The sequence below is a fragment of the Castanea sativa genome, chromosome 5 (genome assembly GCF_040712315.1).
Source record: "Castanea sativa cultivar Marrone di Chiusa Pesio chromosome 5, ASM4071231v1".
Lineage (NCBI taxonomy): Eukaryota > Viridiplantae > Streptophyta > Magnoliopsida > Fagales > Fagaceae > Castanea > Castanea sativa.
The window spans coordinates 37,907,423-37,930,342 of record NC_134017.1 but is presented as its reverse complement, the minus strand read 5'-3'; the positions used below and the strand labels follow the sequence as shown (position 1 = coordinate 37,930,342).

Below are 22,920 nucleotides of genomic sequence, written 5' to 3'. Positions count from 1 at the left end.
ATATGTAGTAATATTTATTTTATTGAGTAAACTTTCAATCAATTTTATAACTAAAATTTTGTCCATTTTATAAATATATTTTGAGAATCTTATTATTTTATATTTTAGTACACGGCACACAGTTTTAGTTTGACCGTAGTGTATTAAACTAGATAATCTGCCATATATAAACATGTGCGAGGACTTCCACTTGACTTGATTTTGGAGTAAATTGATTAATGTATTGGGTAACTGTGGATACGGTAGAAATACTAAAAATGGGGACGTTTGTTGGATGAAAATAAATAAATAAAAATAGAAAGAAGGGTCACTGTCGGGAGGTTGAGTCGGGACGTAAGATGGGAAATGTGAATAGTGAACAGAGAATGGAGAAATGTGAACACGCAAGCAATGCAAACACGGCAGTCAGCAGCTCCTCCTCAATATCGTTGGACCTTTTCTCACTCTTAAACTCAAAAGTCCACAATTACACTTTACAATCACAAACAACAAACAACAAACAACAAACTCATCTTCACCAAAGCCCACTACTCTTTCTTCCAATTATATATATATATTTTACTATTAATAATTTTAACCACAACCGGCTGGCCACAAAAATTTTTAAAAATCAAACCAAAGCCTATTTCTTGTTTCCTTTTATTTTTGTTTTGTTTTTGTCCCCCTTAATCGAAATTCAGAAGCCTCCAACTCCAACTCCAACTCCAACTGGATTGGTTGAGTTTTTTCCGTTAACCAGGTAATTATTCTTGATAACTACCAACTTAACTTAACTTTTAACTACTTTGCCCTTTGTTTAAACGTCATGTTTGTTGGGGTTATGGATCTGATGTGCTTGTTTCAGTTTTCATTACTTGTCGGAAAGTTCTTTGATCAAAATGCAACGAACTTTGGTGGTATGAGCTGGTTTGTTTGTTTCCCCCCCCCCCCCCCCCCTAAAGTGTTTATGTTATATTTGTGTAATTATGCAAAATAAGTAGCTTCAATGACAGAATTTGTGTATATCTGTGTGTGTGGGGAAATGGAAATTGATTATTGAGTTTTATAATAATTCTGGTAATATATTACCTTACCTGAGAGCTAATTTAACTTAATTATATATAAAAATATTACCTAGAGCTTTGGTGGTAAATGAAATATATAATCAATTATTATCTAAGAGCTAATTTTCATTTAGGGATTTTTTCAGGTGTGAGGGGTAGTTGAAAGTCAGATGTGTTGTCTTTTTTTTTTCCATGTGTGATTGGTATGTAAGAGTCAACATTTTACCAATGTGGAAATTTGAAATAATCAAATTAAGGTCATGAGTTGAATTTTCATGTATTCAATCTGTTTCTTAATCCTCAAGTTTTCTTTGAAATGGAAATTTCATGTTGACTTCAAGAAAGATAAGCTGTGTGTTTTGTTTGAAGTCATTATATTGAATGCATTCTTTTGTGTCTCATTTCGCTTTGTGTGTTGAAAGGTATAATTATACACTCAAGAAAATAGCAGTGACATCAATTATGGGTTGTAATTGCTTTGGAGGCTCAAGACATGAGAAAAAAAAGAGTTCTGCTAATTCTCATCATGAGATAGATGGTAAGGACTTAAACGAGCAATCTTAGTCATATTTTATGTTCCATCAACTACAATAGAAACTGAATTCCATTATTTTTGTTTGTTGTTAATGCATGTTGCATAATAATTATGTTTCATTGGGGAGCTTTTTGGCCTGTCTTTGACACATGAAGTGATGAAACTTTTGAGGAGTTTTTTTTTTTTAAATTTTTTAATTTTATTTTTATGTCCATTTGCAAGAGCAACATTGTTGGATACTAAGTGACGCAATTTCTTTTTTGAAAAAAAAAAGATCTGCTGAAATGCTTATTCTAAAACTTATATGGCTAATCCATCTTATATCCTTGAGTATATTCATACTTTGGAAGAGGTTGTGGTCATGCACATAAGTGATTTAGCCATTCCGGAGTTGTTGTAACTTGTAAGCCATTCGTCTCTCTTTCTCTTTCCCTCCTTGAGACCAAAACCTAGGGCTAGTGAAACTGAGCTATGAATTTAACTCAATTGCTTTAAGCACAAGTTCTGGTGCAAGTAATATCAACCTCTTTTAGGTTTACAGAAAACAAACTTTGAGAGACTTCTTATCAGATTGCTGAACTGATTCTGTATTGAATTCAGGGATTTGGGATCTGTTGGAAAGATGCATTCTTTAACAGTTGCACTTATGTACAGTACAATAACAACAAAACCTTATTTTTGGGTTGTCTATAGTCTATCGATTCTCAACAAACTAATTGGGGCTGGCCACATGTATTCTTCTCCACTATTCTATACTTTCCAAAATCATACTCTATATCACCTCTTTAATTAACATGTTGCATATGTACATGGGCCTCAAATTCAAAACTTCATAAATGGTTAGACTGATATGAACTGATGCATAACCCTGTTAAATGCCAGATCCAGTTTTATGTTCAATTATGTGGGCTTTCTTTCTTCTTATTCTTCTTCTTTTTTCAAATTTAAACTACTTATCTTTATTTTTCTTTCATAAAAATACTCTCCCTCTCTCTCTCTCTCTCTCTCTCTGTGGTACATTTTTTAGCATTTTACTCTATTACAGTTTTGAATAATTTTAATAATAAACCCACAATTGGAAGGGGGGGAAAAGGATTTTATTTGTTGTTTAATTATCCATGTTATCTGAGTCACATTGGTTTGTTTACATTATTAGCTGAAGCTAGTCTCTGGTATTTTTTAGCTGCTCTTGGTATTGATTTTTGACTTGAGAAAGGGTTATTTAGGTGCCCTGAGTTGTGTTTTCATAAAAGCTTTATATATGCCATCAATGCAAAAAATGTATCAGTACTTTGGGCTCATTGTATCATCATAGTTAATAGTAGCAGCGCAGCCGTGCTTTAGGTTACAACTAATATGCATCTGCATTAATGTAATCTATGGCACTCTTTTTTCCCCTTCTCTCAAGTCTTCAAGCATTGCTATACTTTCCATTTCATCTTTATGATTTTCTCTCCATTATTTCTCTTCCTTCTGTTGCCTAGAGAACTTGCTTGGGAATATTAAACATTTTTCCCACAAGGAGTTAAGATTGGCAACGGACAATTTTCATCCAAGCAATAAGATAGGGCGAGGTGGTTTTGGAACTGTTTACAAGGTATCAGAATTTACAGATGATTTTACATTTTCAAGTTTACAGGATTAGCACACAGTCATTATCATTTTGGAAAATTTGAACTTGTTATAAGATTCTTTGAAGGTACTTATAGAACTACTTAGACATATACATACTTCCGTTTGTTCTTCTTCCTTCCCCAACCTTCACCCCACACCCCCCCTCCCCCCAAAAAAATCCCATTTCATTTTCATGGTCAGTTTTCACAACTAGTTATGAGACATACATAATAAATGTAAAAGATTTTTCAACTCCAGGTATTCAGTGACATGGGAAAGTGCCTTTTCATTGGTTGGCTCAAAACGTATTGCACAAAAAACTTGAAAGATGATTGCTGACAGCCTCAAAATTTGAAGTTATAAAAGTAAATCTGTATCAAGTTGGAATTGGTTCATAATAAACAACAAATTCTCTGTATGATTATAGATTAAAGAAAACTTGAATTTTGTTATCTTGCTTTCTGATCTGCATTTTCTGATGTGTAGGATACATATTATGTTAGTCAAGTTGTATTGAAGAAAATTACCTCCAACATGAATTGGCTTCTCTGACTTCTTACTTTCTCTCTCAAAGAATATGATTAAAAAGCTTGGTTTTCTTAAGTTTAATGTCTTCTGGCTAGTCAAACTTCTGCGAAGGACAAACTCACATATGATTATGTTAATATATTAAGGAATAAAAAAAAAAGGTTTTTTTTCCATGCGGTGTTCCAAATACTTAATTACTGTATTGCAATTTTGCTAGGGAACCCTAAAAAGTGGAATAGAAGTTGCTGTGAAGACACTTTCTGCCCAGTCGAAGCAGGGATTACGTGAATTTTTGACTGAGATTAATACCATATCAAATGTCAGGCATCCGAACCTTGTTGAGTTGTTAGGGTGCTGTGTTCAAGAATCTAACCGGATTTTAGTATATGAATATGTAGAAAATAACAGCCTTGATCATGCGTTCTTAGGTAATTCTGAGAAACTCATTAGTGTGCTATATGAAATTGAGGTATTTATACACAATGAGGATTGAAAATGTTATCTTTTTCTTCATGTTTGTAGGTTCGAAGAGTCGAAACATCAAATTGGATTGGGGGAAAAGATCTGCTATCTGCCTGGGCACTGCTAGGGGTCTTGCATTTCTTCATGAAGAGCTCATACCGCATATTGTGCATCGAGATATCAAAGCTAGTAATATACTTCTTGACAAAGATTTCAACCCAAAAATCGGTGACTTTGGCTTGGCTAAACTTTTCCCAGATGACATCACTCACATTAGTACAAGAATTGCTGGAACAACGTATGTTATCTTTCAAATTTCCTGTTGACTGTTGTTTCATATTTAATGTTACAGCTTCCTTGCATTATTATATGATCCTTAAAGTTTTCATTGTAACCATAGCTATTCTAGAGGTTATTTATAAGTTTGCTGAAGTGGGAACTTCCAAAAACTGGAATTATTTTCTCTGAATCTTTGCGGCACAAATTTTATAAAAGGCTGGTGATCTTAGCCACAATTTGAGCTGCAGCTGTCAATCAGGACAGTAGAGCATCATATTTCAGAACAGAATTCTCCATCTTAAGTCACAATATAGGAAGCATAAAATAAGCTTCTAATGTACTGTCAATATGATTTGTGTTGTCAGAACCACATGCATTTTATGCGAAACACTGGAGAAAAAAAAAAGGACAAAGATGTGATCAACTATAGAAGAAACAGTCTGCACATAACAAAAAGTTCCTGATGCATCATTGAAGCTCGTGAACAATCCAGTTCCCTGATTTATACATATAGTTGATATTCAGGAACCATTATTATTAACCACTTATCTATGTAAAACTAAAAAAAAAATCTTATTAACTGGACAAAAGAGCATAACGTTGAAGAACTTATATATAAAAAAAAAAAAAAAAGAGTATAACGTTGAAGAAGATAAAACTGCAGGAAGAAGAAGAAATGCTTTAATAGATAATCTAATAGTCCCTTATGTCTAATGTGGATGCTTTGGTGGGAGAGGAATAATTGTACTTTTAATGGGATGGAGAGTTCTGTTATTAACAGTCTGCACATAACAAAAAGTTCCTAACACATCATTGAGGCTTTGTGAAAAATCCAGTTGCCTGATATATTCTTGATGTGAACCGTTATTATTAACTGCATTTATCTATAATAATAATAATAATAATGACAAAACAAAACAAAAAATTTCTTATTAACTGGACGATAGAGCATAATGTTGAAGAAGATAAAACTGCAGGAAAAGAAGAAATGCTTTCATGGATAATCTCATAGCCCCTTATGTCTAATGTGGATGCTTTGGAGGGAGAGGAATAAGGCATTCACTTATAGATTATCAACACTCATTTGTAGAAGTTTGTGTTACACCCTACAGACAAAAATAAATAATGTGCCCTTTTACAATATAAGTATTGTTTATATATATAGTCAGAACTCAGAAGATGAACAAGACTCGAGTAAAATTTGTCTCTTATTCGTGTTATAATATGTACTCCCGCATATATTTTCAGTTACCCCAGTCCAACTCTATGGTTTGAATTACTTTTGTTTTTGTTACGCCTAGATCTTGATTACACTAGCCTGATGAATTTGCATGCCTCTTTTGGCAACCTATTGGACAACTATTGTCAATACTTGGTCAGTCCATACTTTTCCCTAAGCAGGATTTCTGTAACATTTATCTTATATGAATTAGATGATTCCACTTAAAGGCAGATTTGCTAATTGTTTGAGTGACCAACCAGAGCTGTGTAGTGTATAATTATGTAACAACTGCAAAAGGGCCCTTGTAAGGTTTAAATTTTATGATAAGTGAAGTAGATGCATAACAATTCATGACTTGCTTTTGTTCTGTGCAGTGGTTATTTGGCACCTGAATATGCCTTGGGTGGTCAGTTAACCATGAAGGCTGATGTTTACAGTTTTGGAGTCCTTATACTTGAAATAATTAGTGGCAGAAGCAGTGCAAAGGCGAACTGGGGAGGGATGGAGAAATTTCTTTTGGAATGGGTGTGTTGATTTTTCCTTTCCTATCTTCAATAAAATTCTCAGTAGCTTCTGACATCTGCTGCTGCCCTCATTGATATATTAAATGACAAAGTAAAAGAAAAGAGTTGTCTTACTATAGTTTTGAAGTATAATCAATCTACAGTTTTACTAAAACTAATCAACATGCTCCTTAATTCAGAGGAATATTTGTTTTTAGATTGAAGATTGAAAAGCTGTTTCCTTGTCTTCATCCTCTCTCTCTCTCTCTCTCTCTCTCTCTCTCTCCCAAGAGGCCTGTCAACCATAAGTGGTATTAGTTTTCTTAATTATCCCTGTTGCTCCATTCAATCAAGATCTTCAATTTTATGGACCACGTCTTGTCCCTCTTTCTTCTTCATAAATGCAATGATCTGTCTGGCATACTCTTCTTAGGTCTTGCTCATATATGATTCATTACCCATCTCTTACCCTTTAATGACTACTGTTTGCTTAGGCATGGGAGCTCTACCAAGAAAAGAGACTCTTGGAGCTGGTGGATCCAGAACTGGAAGGATATCCTGAGGAAGAAATCATTAGATACATGAAGGTAGCATTTTTCTGCAGCCAAGCAACAGCGAGCCGAAGGCCACTGATGAGTCAGGTTGTAGAGATGCTCTCAAGGAACATCCGGCTGAATGAGAAGGAACTTACAGCCCCTGGTTTTTTCACAGATGCAGGGGAATCATCCTCAAAAAAAGGATCAATCACGGAATCTACCAGCTATCAGATGAGCTCTGTCCCAGTGACAATTACAGAGGTAACCCCTAGATGAAGAACGAGATTGACTCATTCTATTGCACATCAAGGTTGATGCAGTGAATGCCACGACCCAGCAAATGACGGGAACCACTTGTTCCAGAATGCATGGGTCTCCCATTAGTTAATATATTTTTCTGTATTTACATACAAATTTTGTGAATTTCTTGTCCTTTTAGGTTGAGGATTCTGGCAGTCTCTCTCTCTCTCTCTCTCTCTCTCTCTCTTAGGGTTTTTTTTTTTTTTCCTCTTAAATTCTTTGATGCTCGGATTTGCTTCAAGTGGGATGATTGCAAGTTGTGGAAGATATACAATGCAATTTTACCTTATACATGATTTGACTATTGTTTATGATTATATTTTATTATTATAGAGTGATGATAGAAGTGGAGCAGGTGATTGGTCAATACTCTCTCTCTCTCGCATCGCATGTGTGCAGGGAAACCGGCTCATTTAACTTGCATATAGTCTGGCCTTTGTTTGCATCAAAACAATTAAGAAGTGTTTCCAATCCAAAATTATAAAAGAAAAGAACGGGCAACTAACCTTGGTACATTCAGTTAGCAGCACCAGAACAAAGGCTGCTCAAGGCACAAGCAATATAAGAAAAGGCCCACTAAACCAGCTTTGATCCTTACCAAAGGTAAAATGTTGGTACAAAAGACTAATTTCATAAATAACATGAAAACAATGACAATTTTCAATCTCAACCATAACATATCACACACAAATGCAAAAATAGGATTCCAGTCAATGTTGAAGAAATGGAACCAACCACTATTCCTTGGAAAAAAACACTATCGCAACTTGTAAGATTTTAGAATTCGGGAATAAGATTACAGATTTAAAACACGAGAATCAAAGAAATGGGAAGAACAACAAATAAGAAGAAAGGTTTTGTATGAAAGAAAGTAATTGATGCTGCTATTGTTATGCAGCTGCAGACTCTTCAGCATTAGTAGCAGGAGCTTCTTGTTCAGAAGTGTTTGGAGTACCATTAGAGGTGGCATCTTTGACAGGCTCTCCTCCCACTGCAGCTCCCGTTGCATTTGATGCTGCATCTTTCCCTTTCTTGGCATCTTTACCATCCTTTCCATCTTTGCCATCCTTAGCAGGCGCAGGTGGGGGTGGTATCATGTGGGGAGGGGGAGTGTGCTTTAGCTTCACCAGTATCTGGCGCATCCTTGAAAGATCAGTGGGTTTCCCAGGCTTTGGGCCCTGGACAACTGTGATCGATGGCTTCTTGTCTTGATCTTTCTTGCTTCTCTTCTTCTCAATGTTGGGAACCTCATATGGAATGAGCTCTGCTATTGCTTTCCAGTACTGCTTGTCTGCTTCTTTATGGAATTTCTCTTGGTTAGCCAAGAATAACTGCAACAGGGACACACAGATATGTCTTAGCATTAAGAAGACCAGAACCAGAGTATAAAATAAGATCACTGCATTGAAATAGCTTCAACATTTTTTACCTTCTCCCTTTCTTTGTTGTTAACCTTACTAGTCTCAACATTAAGCTTCCTTTTCTCATAAAAAGCTTGAATATACTCCTCGGCTTCTATAATAATCTGGTTTCTCATTTCTTTCTCTCTCTTCTCCTTTTCCTCAAGCTGAATGGCATTTTGACTGCACCAGCAAATACATAGTTCCTCCTTTCTTAAATATAACTAGCAGGTAATTCCAATAGAATTCAAAAGAGAATATTCACATTCAAAATTAGTAAATAAAACAGATGGTGTTTTCTGTTAGAGAATGTCAGACATTTGCCTTCTTACATTTTGCCTTATGTTATAATATTTTGGTGATATACCGAAAAAGAAAAAGCCTACAAGTCTAGCATCACAACTATTGTTAACCTAAAAACTAAAATTGGTTCACTTTGCAGCAATCATGCTTCTACTTCAAATTGCAAAGTAAGGGTTCACAGCTGGTTCACTGACATCTGACAAACATGTTGCTCATTTTGAGCAACAAAAGAAGTACCAAGACCAAGACCCACAAAATCCTATCCCCCTATTACATGCATAACATCACAGGGCCTCCCTGCATGTGAGCAATGATTACTCAACCATTGGAATCAAAACAGTAACAAGGTTTGGCTACAGAGGGACCAATTCATATATAAGCAACAGCTTTCTAGGGTCACACCATTTGAATTTGTTAGGAGTCTACATTATTGCTGTAGTCCATTGTAATGATAGAATTGTATACTGCACTGTAATCCATTGTATACTGCACTGGACTATAAACTGACAGTTGTTAGCTACAGATTTAGTTATTTAGTTAGGCTCACTGGTGGGAAATTGATATTGATGTCTTGTATATTGTCCACCAGAAAGAATAAAAGAGGTAACCAGAAAATTAACTACAATTCAGTTCTAAACTTCTTCTCTATTCTCGGAGGCTGATTACCCTCGAAGTAATCTTCATCATCTTACTCAGCTACCAAGAGCTTAACAGAATTTGAAGGTCCACTTGTATTTCAACCTTTCTACTGAAGAACTTCACTTAATCACAATCAATGTTATAACATGATCTAAAATATTTCCATCGGGGAGGGTGGTTCAAATCCCTAATCCCCTCAACACTATTTATCAAATTATCCAAAAAATAACATGAACTAACATTAACATAGTGAATCATCCAGTAGAATAAAGTGAATATATATATATATATATGTATATATATTTGTGTGTGTGTGTGTGAAATACTGATCCAAGTTCTGAAATTCAGTAATCTCTCAATGATCATAATAAATAAAGCCATCGATTCAACTAAGATGATCTAATCATGTATTGAATAAAGCCATATATTCAACTAAGATGATCTGATCTAATCATGTATATTCAACTAAAACATTCCAAAAAATATTACTTCATTTAATCTCTTTCCACAAACAAATAAGTTTATATTCCCAATTTTTTTTTTTTTTAATTTACAAATCGATCTAACAGTTAAAACATCTTCGAATCAACTGAATAACCGAAAAAAGATCAAAATCACTCTCCAAGAATGAATATAAAAAAAAAATTACAGATCTAAGCAGATTGCAACAACATACAAATTAGATCTGGAAAAATCAACAAATCAGAGAATTCAAATCTCACAAAAATAAATAAATAAATAATAAATGAAAAGGACTGAAATGCTCACCGCCTCCATTCACGAAGAGCAAAACCTTCCTCAGGCTCCATTTCGGTCGGCGGCGGAAGGACCGGACCGTCGGAGGTGAAAACGCCGTCGTCGATGCCGTTTTCAGCGAAACCACCGTAACCGTTATCGTTCCCATTTCCATTATCCACGTGGATCGGGTTGAAGGGAGATTGGGAGTAGGCAGGGTTTGGATCGTCGAATCCGTAGATCTCAGGCGATGCGGAGGCGTGGTCCACGGCCACGTCACCGTCAGCTGGAAATCCTCCGGATGGGAAGCTGGAGTAAGAAGCATAGCCTTCGCCGGCGGCGGTGAAGCCCTGTTCATCTTCGTCGTCAATGAAATGACTATTCGATGCGTTCACGTTAATCTCCTCCTCGCCATCGATGCCGTACGCGTCGAAGGAAGACATTGCTCTCTCTCTCTCTCTCTAAAAAAACACTCACTTTTCTCTCTCGACCTGTGTGTCTGTGAAAATGTGACCAAATTGGAAGTACTACTTTTTATATACTTCATGGGTGACGGAAATCAGAAGCCAAACAAGCCATTGAAAATTATATTCATATATTATTATATTGTCAAGTAGATAGATGTCGAGTTTTTTTTTTTCTTTTTTACACTGCTAAAACGACGTTGTTTTTGCATTTCTTTCTTTTGACTTTGACTTGCTTTGGGTAATTTCTGCCTTTCCAATATCCTTTTCTATTTTTTATGATATGAACCTTTTTTTTTTTTTGGTGTGGGTACAGTCCATTGAAGTAATAAGGTACTTGGCAACCACTAACTACCAACTACCGGTGACGTGTCCTCTTTTTTCTTGTTTAGGAATTTGTATTTTTTTTTTTCCCAATTAAAAACCTATGATGTTATTTTTTACTCAAAGCTAGTGTTTGTGTTCGCTTGTCAAGTTCATATTATATCGACTTATGAGTATTTGACAATTTAGGACATTAACTCAATATATTTATTAAATGGATCAAAATTCTTCAACCTTTTACACAACTTGTTTGATAAGTTAGTTACGTTGACTTATTTATTACATTTTATCAAAAGTGTAAAAAATACATATTTTAGTATTAATCAAATTGATTTGAACTATGAAAATTCGAAGAAAAAAAAATTAATATCAACTTCAGAACTAACGAGTAATTGTATCACAAATAAACATTTAAAACTAGAGTATATCTTAATATCACAAATAATCAATTACAATATGCCAAAAAATTAAATCACAACAATTAATAAATTTATTTACCTAAGATTTGAAGGATATATTAATAGAATGACATTTAATTAAACGGGTCAAACAGGTTCAATGGATTGGACACAAACTCGACATGTTTATTAAATAGGTTAATCGTGCCAACCTGAATATGACACAAACCCATTAAGCTTTAACTCCATAATCTGTTAATTTCGTATTTTTAGGTTCATAGATCGTATCAAATTTTAACACCCCTACTTATACTCAAAATTTTCAAACAACTACAACTTACCAAAATTGTAAATAAAAAAAAAATTATATCCCTTGTGTTATTCTATAATCTTATGTACTCAATGTTACGTACGATTCTTTTTACAATCGATTTATGAAATTTGAGCGAATAAAAAAAAGAAAAAGAAATTTACATACATAATAATTTCTTTTGCCCTCACTAATCAACTTTTTCACGTTTCACAGTTATAACTTATAAACAGTGGCATGGACAGTTATAACCAATTAAAATTAATCATTTTATTTTATTAGAGTAACACTAAACAAATTATAATTAATTAAATAACATTTGATTTCCCTAAATACATTCTCTAATTTTGACATTTTAATTTATCAATAATTTTTTTTCCTCACACACTGAATTTTTTTTTTGATGAACTCTCAAACACTAAACAAGTTAACATGTTGTGGCAACAAGATTTTTCCATACATTGAATAGGTTAGCATATAAAGTCCCTCTTGCTTATAATTTCATTCTTCATGTTCAACGATAAGAAACTTTACTAATTAAGCTAATAAGTTGTATTTGTTTGGTTGTTGCAATTGCTTACTCAATTTTTTCAAGTTATATTTTGTGATGTAACCACGTAACTTTCTTTTTAATATTAATAATGTATATTCCTAACCGTTAATTAAAAAGAAAAAGAATGTGTTAACATGTAGGATCTATTTAGATACTGTTTATTGCTAAAAATTGAAAACACTGTAACAAAATAATTTTAATGTATGAATAGTACTGTGAAACCCAATTTTAAAGTTGTTTTTTTAAAAAAAGTAGTTTGCAAGTCCCGTGAATAGTGCACGAGACCCACTAAAAAAATGCACCGCTGAAAAATGCAAAACACGCTTCCCAAACAGAAGCGTAATTTAAGATCCGTTTCTTTTGCTAAAACTGAAAACTTTTTATTAAAAGTACTATAGATAAAGGTAAAAGTGCAATGAGACCAATAAGATGTACAAAAAATACATATTTAAAACCGTTAGACTCATAAATAGTACCAAAAGTGTAATGAGACCAATAAATAATACAAAAAATAAACTGAATAGTAAAATAAGCTGGCAAAAATTAAACTATCCATACAGAGCTAATGGCTAATTTGTACTAAATGATAATTTCTAGTTCAAGGGAATTTTCGCACTACATTAATAACAATTACCAAAAATAAAAAAAAGGCAAGGTGTAAAGATTTACGGAAGACTGGAAATTCGGAAATGATTCAAACACAACGGGGTTGACGGAAAAAGTAGTTTCCCCACCAACTCTCTCATTTCAAAACCATATTTTCATAGGAGCTAAAAATATATACAATTCCAAATATGGTGGCTAATAAGATGATGTTAAAGAAATTTCAATAGTAGTGCTTAGAAAATTTTCAGTAATCAATGATCCTTGGAAAACATCCTTCTTTAAGGCACAAGGCTCATGCTTCTGCAAGGTCTGGGAAACTTCCTTCTTGAAGTGGCTACCTAATCAAACTCAAAAATGAAGAAAAAAAAAAAAGATAAAAACCCAACCCATACATACAAATGAAAAAAACTAAAATACATCAGCTCAGTTCACTATCACTATAAACTTTCACCAATCTCAGGACACTGAAATTATCAATATTCTGTATCTTCAGAGAGGTGGGCAATGAGAAAGGCAAAACCCGTCAACGATTAGTAGGTTAAGTGACTCCGAGCATAGCCAGAAACTGCCCCTGATCAACACCATATTCAGTTTTCTTCCACTTAAACAAATATCAATACACTGTAAAAAAATCCAACTGAAACAGGCTTGCAGAAAATCTTGACAACGATCGCATCAGCCACATACATATTGGGACAACATTGGCCTTGTATCATCTCAAAAGGAGGTCTTTAAGTATTTTGAGAAGAAATGCCTCATAGAACAGTGAGTGGAAATTCTGAGACAAGAATATCTTAGGACTGTAGTAATTTCAGTGCCTCCTGCTCTCTTATGGATGTGAGATGAAAGCCACAAGAAATATCTCGTGGAAGTTCCACTTGACTTTTTGGACATCTTACGAAGAATCAAAGGTTCAAGAAATTGGCAGTCCTGGATCTCAACGGCCCTTGCCCATCTATGAGTTAGTTATGTACCATAAAATGTGCAGCAGCCATACCAAAAAGTGGGATGAATATAGGTGATATGGTCTTTCAGGGAACAGGAGGAGCATTCTTGGCATATCTAGCAGAAGAAGGCATCCGCTGCATAACTCGTTGAAATTCCGGCTTCATCCGTTTATTTGACATACCATGCAATGCCCTTGTTCAAAGGTAAAAAACACCATATAAGAAAAAGAGAAACTAGAAAACCATGTCATACAAAAAAAAAATGGGAATTCTAACTAATAAAAATCACACAGTGAGGAACCAGTTTCATCTACTTCCATTCTGCTAGTGCTCAAAAAATAATAAAAATGGAACTTTCAGGATAAAACTGAGGGTCATTTTTCTCCTGTTATTTCAGTTATATTCACTTTGTTTTTACTTGTTTACCAAAGTAATTAGCAATTATCTGAGAAGAGCTTTCATGTGCACCAAGAAAACATCATAACCAAAAAGAAAGAGGTGGGAATAAATAAAGAGGGGGCGGTATAAGAATGCTTAATCTTTACCATGCTACCCCAATCTGAATAACAATGACAAAAGTACAGAAACTTTAATTAAATGGGTATATCCATCAGTCCCCCAGTCCCACAAATCAAAATATTTTATGATAATTTGTGGGCCTGGCTAGTCACACCATAACTCATCTGTGAATTAGAAGTTTTATGCGAAGAAAATTATTAACTGAATACAGGGAGCTTGTTAAATTACACACCTAGGAGAACCCTGACGCTTCTGACTAAATTGACCATGTGTTGATCTTAGAGTTCCAAGAGCCTTTTCAGCAGCCTAAGGAAATGCAAGTCGAGGTGGTTGGAGAAAACATATGAGAAATAAAGGTGCATAAAATTCACAAAAGAAATCATGTGGGTCCCTAGAAATAAAACTCTGTATATAAAGAAGTAATATACCTGCATCTTCGCCTCATCCCATGTTAACCCAATCCCTTTCCCTAAAACCTGCCCATCTATTTCAACCTGAAGCATAGCACCAAATACAGAATAAAAACTGTTAGAATTAAGCACAGGTAAGAAGCAATATAATGGCGATAAAAATAATCGAAAACTATGTTGCTACTTCAATGGGGAACCATCTCTTAGACATTGACAATTGAGAGCCCAAAGACATAAAAATAGTAATCAATTGTAACATTGTAGGACTCAAAACAATTTTGCTAGAACTCCTAAAACACAACCCCAGCCCCTAAAATTCAATTTTCCCCCCTTGCAGATGAATAGGAATTTTGATCCACTATTCAAACTATGGATGGGTAACCAGCTAAATGACCCTAAACTCTATCATGCACAAATAGGTAGGCCCTAAAGTACAAGCAAAAATAAGGATCTAAAATATCAACAATTTATATTTGAAAAAACCCATGTCAACCTCAAAGGGTGCCTGGTTCAATATTTGATTAGAAAGATCACTGCATTTTTATAAAAAGCCTCACAAAAAGTTGGCCTTTACTGTTCTTTTCTCATTCCAATGAGTTTGCCAAAGATTTCAGAAAGAGGGGAAAGAAACCATTCCACAATTCCCCAAACTAAGATGTTAAAACTCAAGACAGAAGCATTCTTAAAATTCATTCAACCTATTAAAGCAAAAATCTCATAACAAACCTGTGCATATACTTCCTCGTTCTGAACTGAATTACCAGAAGGTGGTGGTCGAGGTTGAAAAGCTACATCAAGGCCTTCCAGTAAGCACTGAAGTCAAATGCAAAATATATCACATATAAATAATCATTAATTTTTTACCAACTGCAAGCAGTAATGGGCATTAAAATCAAAGATGTTCAAGTCTTTGTGATCTTACTAATTCTTTGAGTGCAGAGACTGAACCCATTGACTTTTTAGAGCCTTCCAACCTAGGGTCTAGAAGCCTAGATGGTTCAGCTGCAGTTGAAAATGAAACAGACTCCTCTTTGGGCAATGGCTGATTCCCAAAAGAACTTAAATTACCCACAAAACCATTGTCATTTGCATTAGGAAACCTACTCAAATCCCCAGGCATAGACCCAGAATCAGCCTTAACACGAGACATATATATATCTGTGGGGGAGAAAAAAAAAAAAGAATGTATGAAGTGGTCAGGATCACAAAAAGGAAATTCCATGAGGGGAAAATTACAAATTTGAATGAAATTTCCCCCAAACAAATTAACTAGGGAAAGCCAAGATCTAGTAATGTAAAATAAAAATTTGAATATGATATTCCCTTATTGTAATACAACAACTAAAATGGTTTGGCCAGTAGGAGATGTTTGTAATACTAGCATGAAACCAGCTGATTTGGGACTTGTAGATTAAAGCATAACCTCAAGCAAAGAACAAACATAAAATGCTGAGTATCTAACTAGAGTTCCAAGAAAAACTTTCATTAAAAAATACTTTAAATTGCTATGAATGCACTTCGGTGAGCTTGAGCAATTCTTATGGGAGAAATTTTGATTAGATTCAAACATAGCCCATATGGTCCTTGAATCTTTAATTCTTACAATGAAAAAGTCAGAGTAAATGGATTATAGCAGAGCTGGACCCTTTATAATTTTCATGATTTCTGAATTTATATTTTTATGTGATAGCTTTTCAAGTGTAAAACTACTTAATATATCATCACTTGTAGGCACTTCAATGAATAATTCAGCTATAGTAAAAAAATAACCTAGGACAGCTATAAGAAAGCTTACTAGCCAAATTCTTAAGAGAACACTCAGCAGCAAGGCGGTGTGCTTCCCTTCTTGTTCTACCAATTCCTTCACCAATTTTCTCTCCTGCAAACCAAGCCTACAAAAACAGTTGTTGGAAGAGTTATCAAGACACAACATCCCAGAACTAAGAAATTGACAACATAATCAGGGCATTTAAGAAAAACTATTTTTAAAAGAAGTTAAGGGTTTGGGACTAAAGGTTTAAAGATACCTCAAAGGAGAACTGCAGTTCCATGCTGGAAAACAAAGCCGGCCTGAACTCCACCTATCAGTTCCATTAAAAAGAGAAGGGGGAGAAAAAGAGCTTAGCTGGAACTTAAGGATACATCATACATGATATGCATATATGATGAGCTCTAACTATCATCAAAAAAATATGATCAGCTCTAACTTGTCTCTCACTATAATTCTCTTTCTGATTACCTTGGTTCCACACTTCATTGCAATGTCATGTAACACTCCAGCTGGAGTTTCTGCATTTGAAACACCTCGTCCAGAGTCAAAGTCAACATCCCTAGAGCTTGAAGACGATCGAGGCAATGGAAAATCCTCACCTTCAAAATGACATTGCATATAACACCACTCAGGATAAACTATTGTAAATTGCATAATGAATATAAGATCACTCTAACCAATCAAAGTAACAATGCTCCAAAGTTAATATCTCTAAAGCTCTGATATATATTATCCAAGAAAGTCAGAAGCAAGACACTTCCTTATATGTGAATACAGATTCAGAAAAAATTTATAACCAAGGAACATATAAATAATCAATACCTGCTTATGGGCACAATTGGGGTTAGACAGACAAAATCCTAAATAGATACCCACCTAGTAAGGGCCTTATTCGGTTATGCCACAGCTTAGGATTGGCTACAGGTCATCCCCTTTCAGCATTCAGGTCTATTAAAGACTATCTCTCCTTTTTGAACATGGTAAGTTTAAGGCTGTTTCATTGATTAATGCTGCTGTCTGACAATCTAGGATGCTTAGAAATTTACTAAACATCAAAATTTAAAATTTTCTAGATAGAAGTATATATTTTTTAATTGGTAAGTCACACTTGTACCCAATGGGTTTTGAACCCACAACCTCACCCTCCACCTAGAACTTATAAGGGGAGAAGATGACAATTGAGCTAGAACTCATTGACCTAATATAAGTCTTTTTATCCAATAAAGTAATAAAAGATGACAGTTATATTTCATAGAAATACATAGTCAAGTTTATATCCTTTTGGGATTAGCCAAGCATTCATTACAGCAAGACCCACCAATGAAAAAGACCCATAAGCTCTGTCTCTGTATGCAATTAAGTGTGTCGTAGCTCACCTGAGAAAGAATAATAACTAGACAGCGCATGGTTTAATCTCAACCGATCATCTCTATGAAATGCCTGCAAATATATAATCTTGTAAGATTCATATGCTACCTGGAGTCAGTTAACTTTTAACCTTTCAGCACAGAAACCGAAGAATAACATCAGACCAACAAGTAGCAATCACCTCTTTAGACAATCTTTGATTTTCATGGACAACTCTATCAGAAGTAACAGAACTCTCAACCTTAGGGAAAAAAGATGGATGCTGAGGGCGATGCTTCTCAATGTGCATTGGTTCTGCATCTAAAGGAAATTCTTTGGGTACTGCTCGGCTCACTTGCCGTGGGCTCATCTCTTCCTCTACTGGGAACCAGCCACTGTGTGATTGAGCACGTGGAACAGCAACTTGTAATGGAGGTCTTACAGGAAATGGAGGCTCAGCTGGTGCATGATCTCTTGTGTCTTGCCCATGTTGCAATATGAGTAGCCTCCGCCTTGTATCAGGATCTAACTCTGATTCCGGTACTTCACCCTCTTCTCTGGCAGGAGAACTTTGCAAGCTTGTTTCTGGGGCCCCAACTTGACCCAATGGTTTAACAAGTGAAGTCGCCGGAGGGAACTGTATATTGGAAAATGGCATCATCGACCCTTGAGTTGTTTGCATTGCAATTGAGCCAGAGGGTGGCGCCACAGTAAACTGAAGAGCAGGAGGAAGCCTTGGATCTAGAGTAGTGACTATTGAAGGAGCAGATATTGCATCCTGATTGAAAGTAAGAGGTAAAAAAGCCTGATTTTAATTCAAACCTCGAAAGCACATAAAGATTCAAATACATTCACCCACAATAAATGTAGAGTAACAAGAATATTCTGCATTTTAGAATAAACACCAGAAAAGCATTCCTCATAAGAGTAGATATCTCTTCACCTGAACTTATTCGATCCCAACGAAAGCATATATAATCATACACACATCAAATTTAGAACTTAGCAGGTTACCTTTAGCCTTCTTTCAACCTCAGCATCTGCCATGCCATCAAAAGAAAGTGGATCTTTGCTTCCATTTGACGCAGAACCATCATCCTGTACAGCAGAGAAACATTACTGGGAAAAACAAGAAATCCACATAACTAGCAAAAAGCAAAAGAATCCGAGCAAACAATATTTTCAGAGACTAACCTCAGAGACTAAATAGTTGCTCACATCGGGAGGAGAGGGAATATCTTTAATATCATCTTCATAAGAAATTTCAGGAATCTTCTGTAGAAGACCCTCATCAAATTCTCTGTCATCAAATTCAAAGGTCATGTCATGAAAAAAGAATGATACATATATACACATTGGACCAGAAATTAATTGCTCAAAACTTAAGTCACAACAGTACTAAATAGAGGCTGTGTTGGTGTTTGTATGTCTTGGGTATTGTATTCTTACTTGAAAAAACCACCTCTAACATTGCAAGCAACATTTCTTGCCACACACAAGACGGGTATAGCATTATTGGCCTACAACATAATGAGTTATAATAAGTTAGTCACTAGTGTGCATTTGTAGAAGTGCAATGCACTACATACACATGCAAATGGAGCATACCTCAGCTTGGGGAGCATAGTAAGGAGCAAATGCAGGAACTACATGCACCCGTGGTTGATCTTTCTCATCCCATACTTTCAAGCGATCATCAATGACCAATGCCATCTTAGGATGGCATAAGCCATCATGAAAGACATTGAAGAGCGACTTCCTTGAACCTATTAATGTAATTTATAAACAAGTAATAAGCAGCTTCATAGGGAAATAAATCTGATTAGCAAGTGCAGGCAAAATTTATAAAAATGGATAAATTTCACAATTTTTTTCTCTCAAGTAATGGCGTGATATGACCTATATGTAATTAGCTTCTATTATTGATGAGCTGCAGAGGAGTGGAAGATATTTGCAAAAAATCATTTACCAGACTTGACACACACAATGCGATCCAATAATTCTTTTGAGTTTATCAAATTTAAATCTGGATCAAGAAGCCTCCACATCTCTAAAGCATAATCCCTTTCAGCCATGGTGCAAACATAAACCTCAAAACGCTTGCGCCCTCTTGCAATCAAGTAGCTCCTGAGATCATCCCATGCAGGTCTCAACCTCACAAGAACACTTGTATCACGAATCTATAGAGAAAAAAAATCTTATTAATTCAACCAACTTATTTTTATCAGTCTAAAAATGCTAAAATAATAAATTTCATCCCAAACATCTAAAGGTGTCTCCATAATCTGGTCAAATCCACGGATATTGCAGTAACCTCTATTAGCATTGCAGGCATCTGGTAGAGTCGAAAAAATTATCAAGTACCATTATCTAGTATCCCATCAATATTCAAACTTCATGCATATAAAAAGAGTATCACAATTTTACTTTAAAGAAATTTTTTTTTTTAAAAAAAATGCCTTAAATAAAAGAGTCAGGAATCTACAAATTAATGACCAGAAAATCAACAACTAAAACTCGGATAGATACTTTCATAGATGCAACAGTAGACAAGATCAACCAAACAACAGGCTGAAGTTAGCATTACTTATTACATACCTGTGGATTGATGCGAGTCAGAATAATATTCTTCTCCTGTAACCTTATAAGTGGCCGAATGATAGTTTGATGGTTATCTGACAATGCTGGGACAACCTCAGACTGAGTTTTGATCACCTTCCCATTTTCAACAACCTGATCATTTTCAGCATATTGCTTTAATATAATTTTGTCATCTTGATAGCGCTTGACCTCCGCCAGCATACCAGAAATGCGTTGTGGGTCCACCTCACTGTTAATTTTCCGCTGTAGGGCCTCAATCCTATCTTCAAATGAGCGCATTGTATTTGCTACTATGAGTGTTTCATCAAGATCAAACACTATTCCAAGACATCTAAGGTTTAACATGACAAGACAAGAATCATATAGCCCTGATGCAACATTGAATCCCCAGAAACATGGATATTGTTTGTCATTATTCTTGGAATACATAGCAACCAAATGAAGCTCCTCCCCTGCTCCTAGTGGCATTATGGCAGTCTGTATAGGCCAATATGGCAATCATTGTCAACATTTGCTAAAACCATCCAGACTCAAAAGAAAGAATTGTGGAAGAAAAGGCAACTTAAATCTGTGTGGGTGATTCATAAACACATATATGTTATAGGAAAGGGAATCACACAAGAAGATAAAGCGACAAAATGAAGAACATTCGTTCACATAGTATGAAATCAGATAAATTCTTCATCTTATAACCATATGTAAAAAATTTGGAGAAATCCGTAATCTTTTATAATGAGTGAAACAAAAATACACAAGCAAGACATTTAATTAGCGCAGAAGTTTCTCCTAAACCATCCACAAGGAACAATTAGAAAACAGTTGATTTCGTGCACAACCTTACACATACTTCACAAAGTAAAAACAGAGCCACAAAGTTGCTCATTTGTCCTAATTTTCTGAGCTATGTTCTCAAAAATAACAGCTAAAGAGCTGCTTTGCAGAGTTCTGGAGTACCTTCTCTTAAGAGTTTTCTCAAATGCAGCAAACCCTAATTGTGCCAGAAATGCAATCCTCAACCATAATTTTAACCCAAATAAATAGCAAACAATTGTCAATAACAATCATATGGCATATTCTCAATATCACAAAAAAGTTCAACTAAGTAATCCACTTAAAATCAAGCCCAAAGAAGGCTGGTCAGTATTGTAGCCCTACTACAGAACAAGATCCTATCTTTCTGGGTAATACATCATTAACAAGTTCAAACAGTTCAATTTTCACAATCAATCAATCATGAAACTTCAATTTCACAAAGTTGTCATAAATTCTTGGAAAAATTAGTAAGTTCACTGAAACTGTCAAAGCCAAAAAAGAAATTAAAAAAAAAAAAAAAATTTTGAACTTGTTAAATTATTGTCCAGGTGTCCTCAGCAAAGATTAAAAGTGGTCTGGGGTTTGCATAATTTTAAACAATTTGGAAGTTTTAAGCATCTGGGGTTTGGTTTATTAAGTTGTTAAATTGGTTGGGGTTGGGGTTGGGGTTTGTGTTATTATACCTTGTGCTCCTTGACACATGAGGAGTGCAAAACAAAGAGCGGCGAGTCCTGAGAGAGAGAGGACTTTGACTCCATTTTGAAGCTAATCCCAGTAGCAGTAATAGTATGAAGCACAGCCAGTGGTGGACATCTTTCACTTGCCTGTGAAAACTGACTTATTCTGATTTCCTTCACTTCGATCTTCTCTTTCTCTTCTGGGTATATCTCTACGTCTCCAAGTAACTCTTCCCCTTGATACAACACCGCTTTATACATTTCTTTTTTCTTTTTCCTTCTTTTTTTTTTTTTTCTTTTTTGGGGGCCCAAATCCGAAAATATAAAAAAGAAATTATATAATCAAAATCTCACTCTTTCAAATGGGTGGCTGAGATTGTTGTTGTTGTTGTTGTTGTTCATCAATTTCTTTGTAAAACCCATGATGGTGATTTCGTCTCTGAGTCAGAGGGATTGCTTTAGATTTGATCCGATTCGTTGGGAATTTTATATAAAACAAAAACCAATACAGTAAAATACAATAATCTCTGATCTGTGAGGAAAAAAAAACCACAATTTTAGAACAATTTTAGATCTGATTGATGGTGATGATCGCAAAAGAGAAAACCCTAAAAGCTTTTTTTTCTTTTTGTTGGCCTCCGATTCCGAATTTTGTTTGAGTTCGTCTGAGAAGCAGTTTTTATGTGGTGGAGCTAGGGTTTTGATTTTGATGGTGATGATGATGGTAGAACAAAAAAAAAAGTCGTCAAAAGCGAAACCCTAGATCCAGAAAGCGAAAGGTCAAAAATAACACTCCAATCCTGCAACGCAGCGATAATTTTAAAAATTCATTAATATTAAATAAAAATTTTACAAATATAGAGAAATAGTTAGTGGGTGTAGTAGGGGAGCTGTTTTTTAAATTGTTGGTTCTCGTGTAAGAGCAATTACATCAGCTCATTTATAATTTTTTAAAATAGAAAAAAGTACCAATTTTATATATTTTAAACCAAAAAAAATTCACATCAATCTTTTTAAAAATGTGCAAATATATATCATAACCGTGTAAATGAACAGTAATCGTGCATATATGCACGATTAC

General features: G+C 34.9%; 3 protein-coding genes across 3 annotated transcripts; 1 reads left to right on the top strand and 2 right to left on the bottom strand.

Moving 5' to 3' along the window:
- The first annotated feature begins 552 nt into the window (after positions 1–552).
- LOC142636871 (putative serine/threonine-protein kinase) lies at positions 553–7,339 on the top strand. Its single transcript, XM_075811160.1, has 7 exons — positions 553–739; positions 1,466–1,581; positions 3,063–3,175; positions 3,938–4,148; positions 4,243–4,480; positions 6,058–6,208; positions 6,681–7,339. The coding sequence occupies exons 2-7, from the start codon at positions 1,506–1,508 to the stop codon at positions 6,996–6,998; spliced, it is 1,107 nt and encodes a 368-aa protein (XP_075667275.1). The 5' UTR covers positions 553–739; positions 1,466–1,505; the 3' UTR covers positions 6,999–7,339.
- Positions 7,340–7,633: 294 nt separating this feature from the next.
- On the bottom strand, positions 7,634–10,671 carry LOC142636872 (clathrin light chain 1-like). Its single transcript, XM_075811161.1, has 3 exons — positions 10,133–10,671; positions 8,452–8,605; positions 7,634–8,353 (listed from the first exon to the last, which is right to left on the bottom strand). Exons 1-3 carry the CDS (start codon positions 10,540–10,542, stop codon positions 7,913–7,915), a joined length of 1,005 nt encoding a protein of 334 aa, XP_075667276.1. The 5' UTR covers positions 10,543–10,671; the 3' UTR covers positions 7,634–7,912.
- A 2,222-nt stretch (positions 10,672–12,893) lies between these two features.
- LOC142636000 (RNA polymerase II C-terminal domain phosphatase-like 1) lies at positions 12,894–22,586 on the bottom strand. The gene is made up of 17 exons (XM_075810059.1): positions 21,846–22,586; positions 20,347–20,826; positions 19,718–19,928; positions 19,357–19,514; positions 19,198–19,268; positions 18,943–19,048; positions 18,763–18,846; positions 17,951–18,526; positions 17,778–17,841; positions 16,870–17,000; positions 16,658–16,711; positions 16,426–16,522; positions 15,553–15,788; positions 15,357–15,443; positions 14,649–14,714; positions 14,453–14,526; positions 12,894–13,894 (listed from the first exon to the last, which is right to left on the bottom strand). The coding sequence occupies exons 1-17, from the start codon at positions 22,098–22,100 to the stop codon at positions 13,786–13,788; spliced, it is 2,859 nt and encodes a 952-aa protein (XP_075666174.1). The 5' UTR covers positions 22,101–22,586; the 3' UTR covers positions 12,894–13,785.
- Between the last annotated feature and the right edge of the window lie 334 nt (positions 22,587–22,920).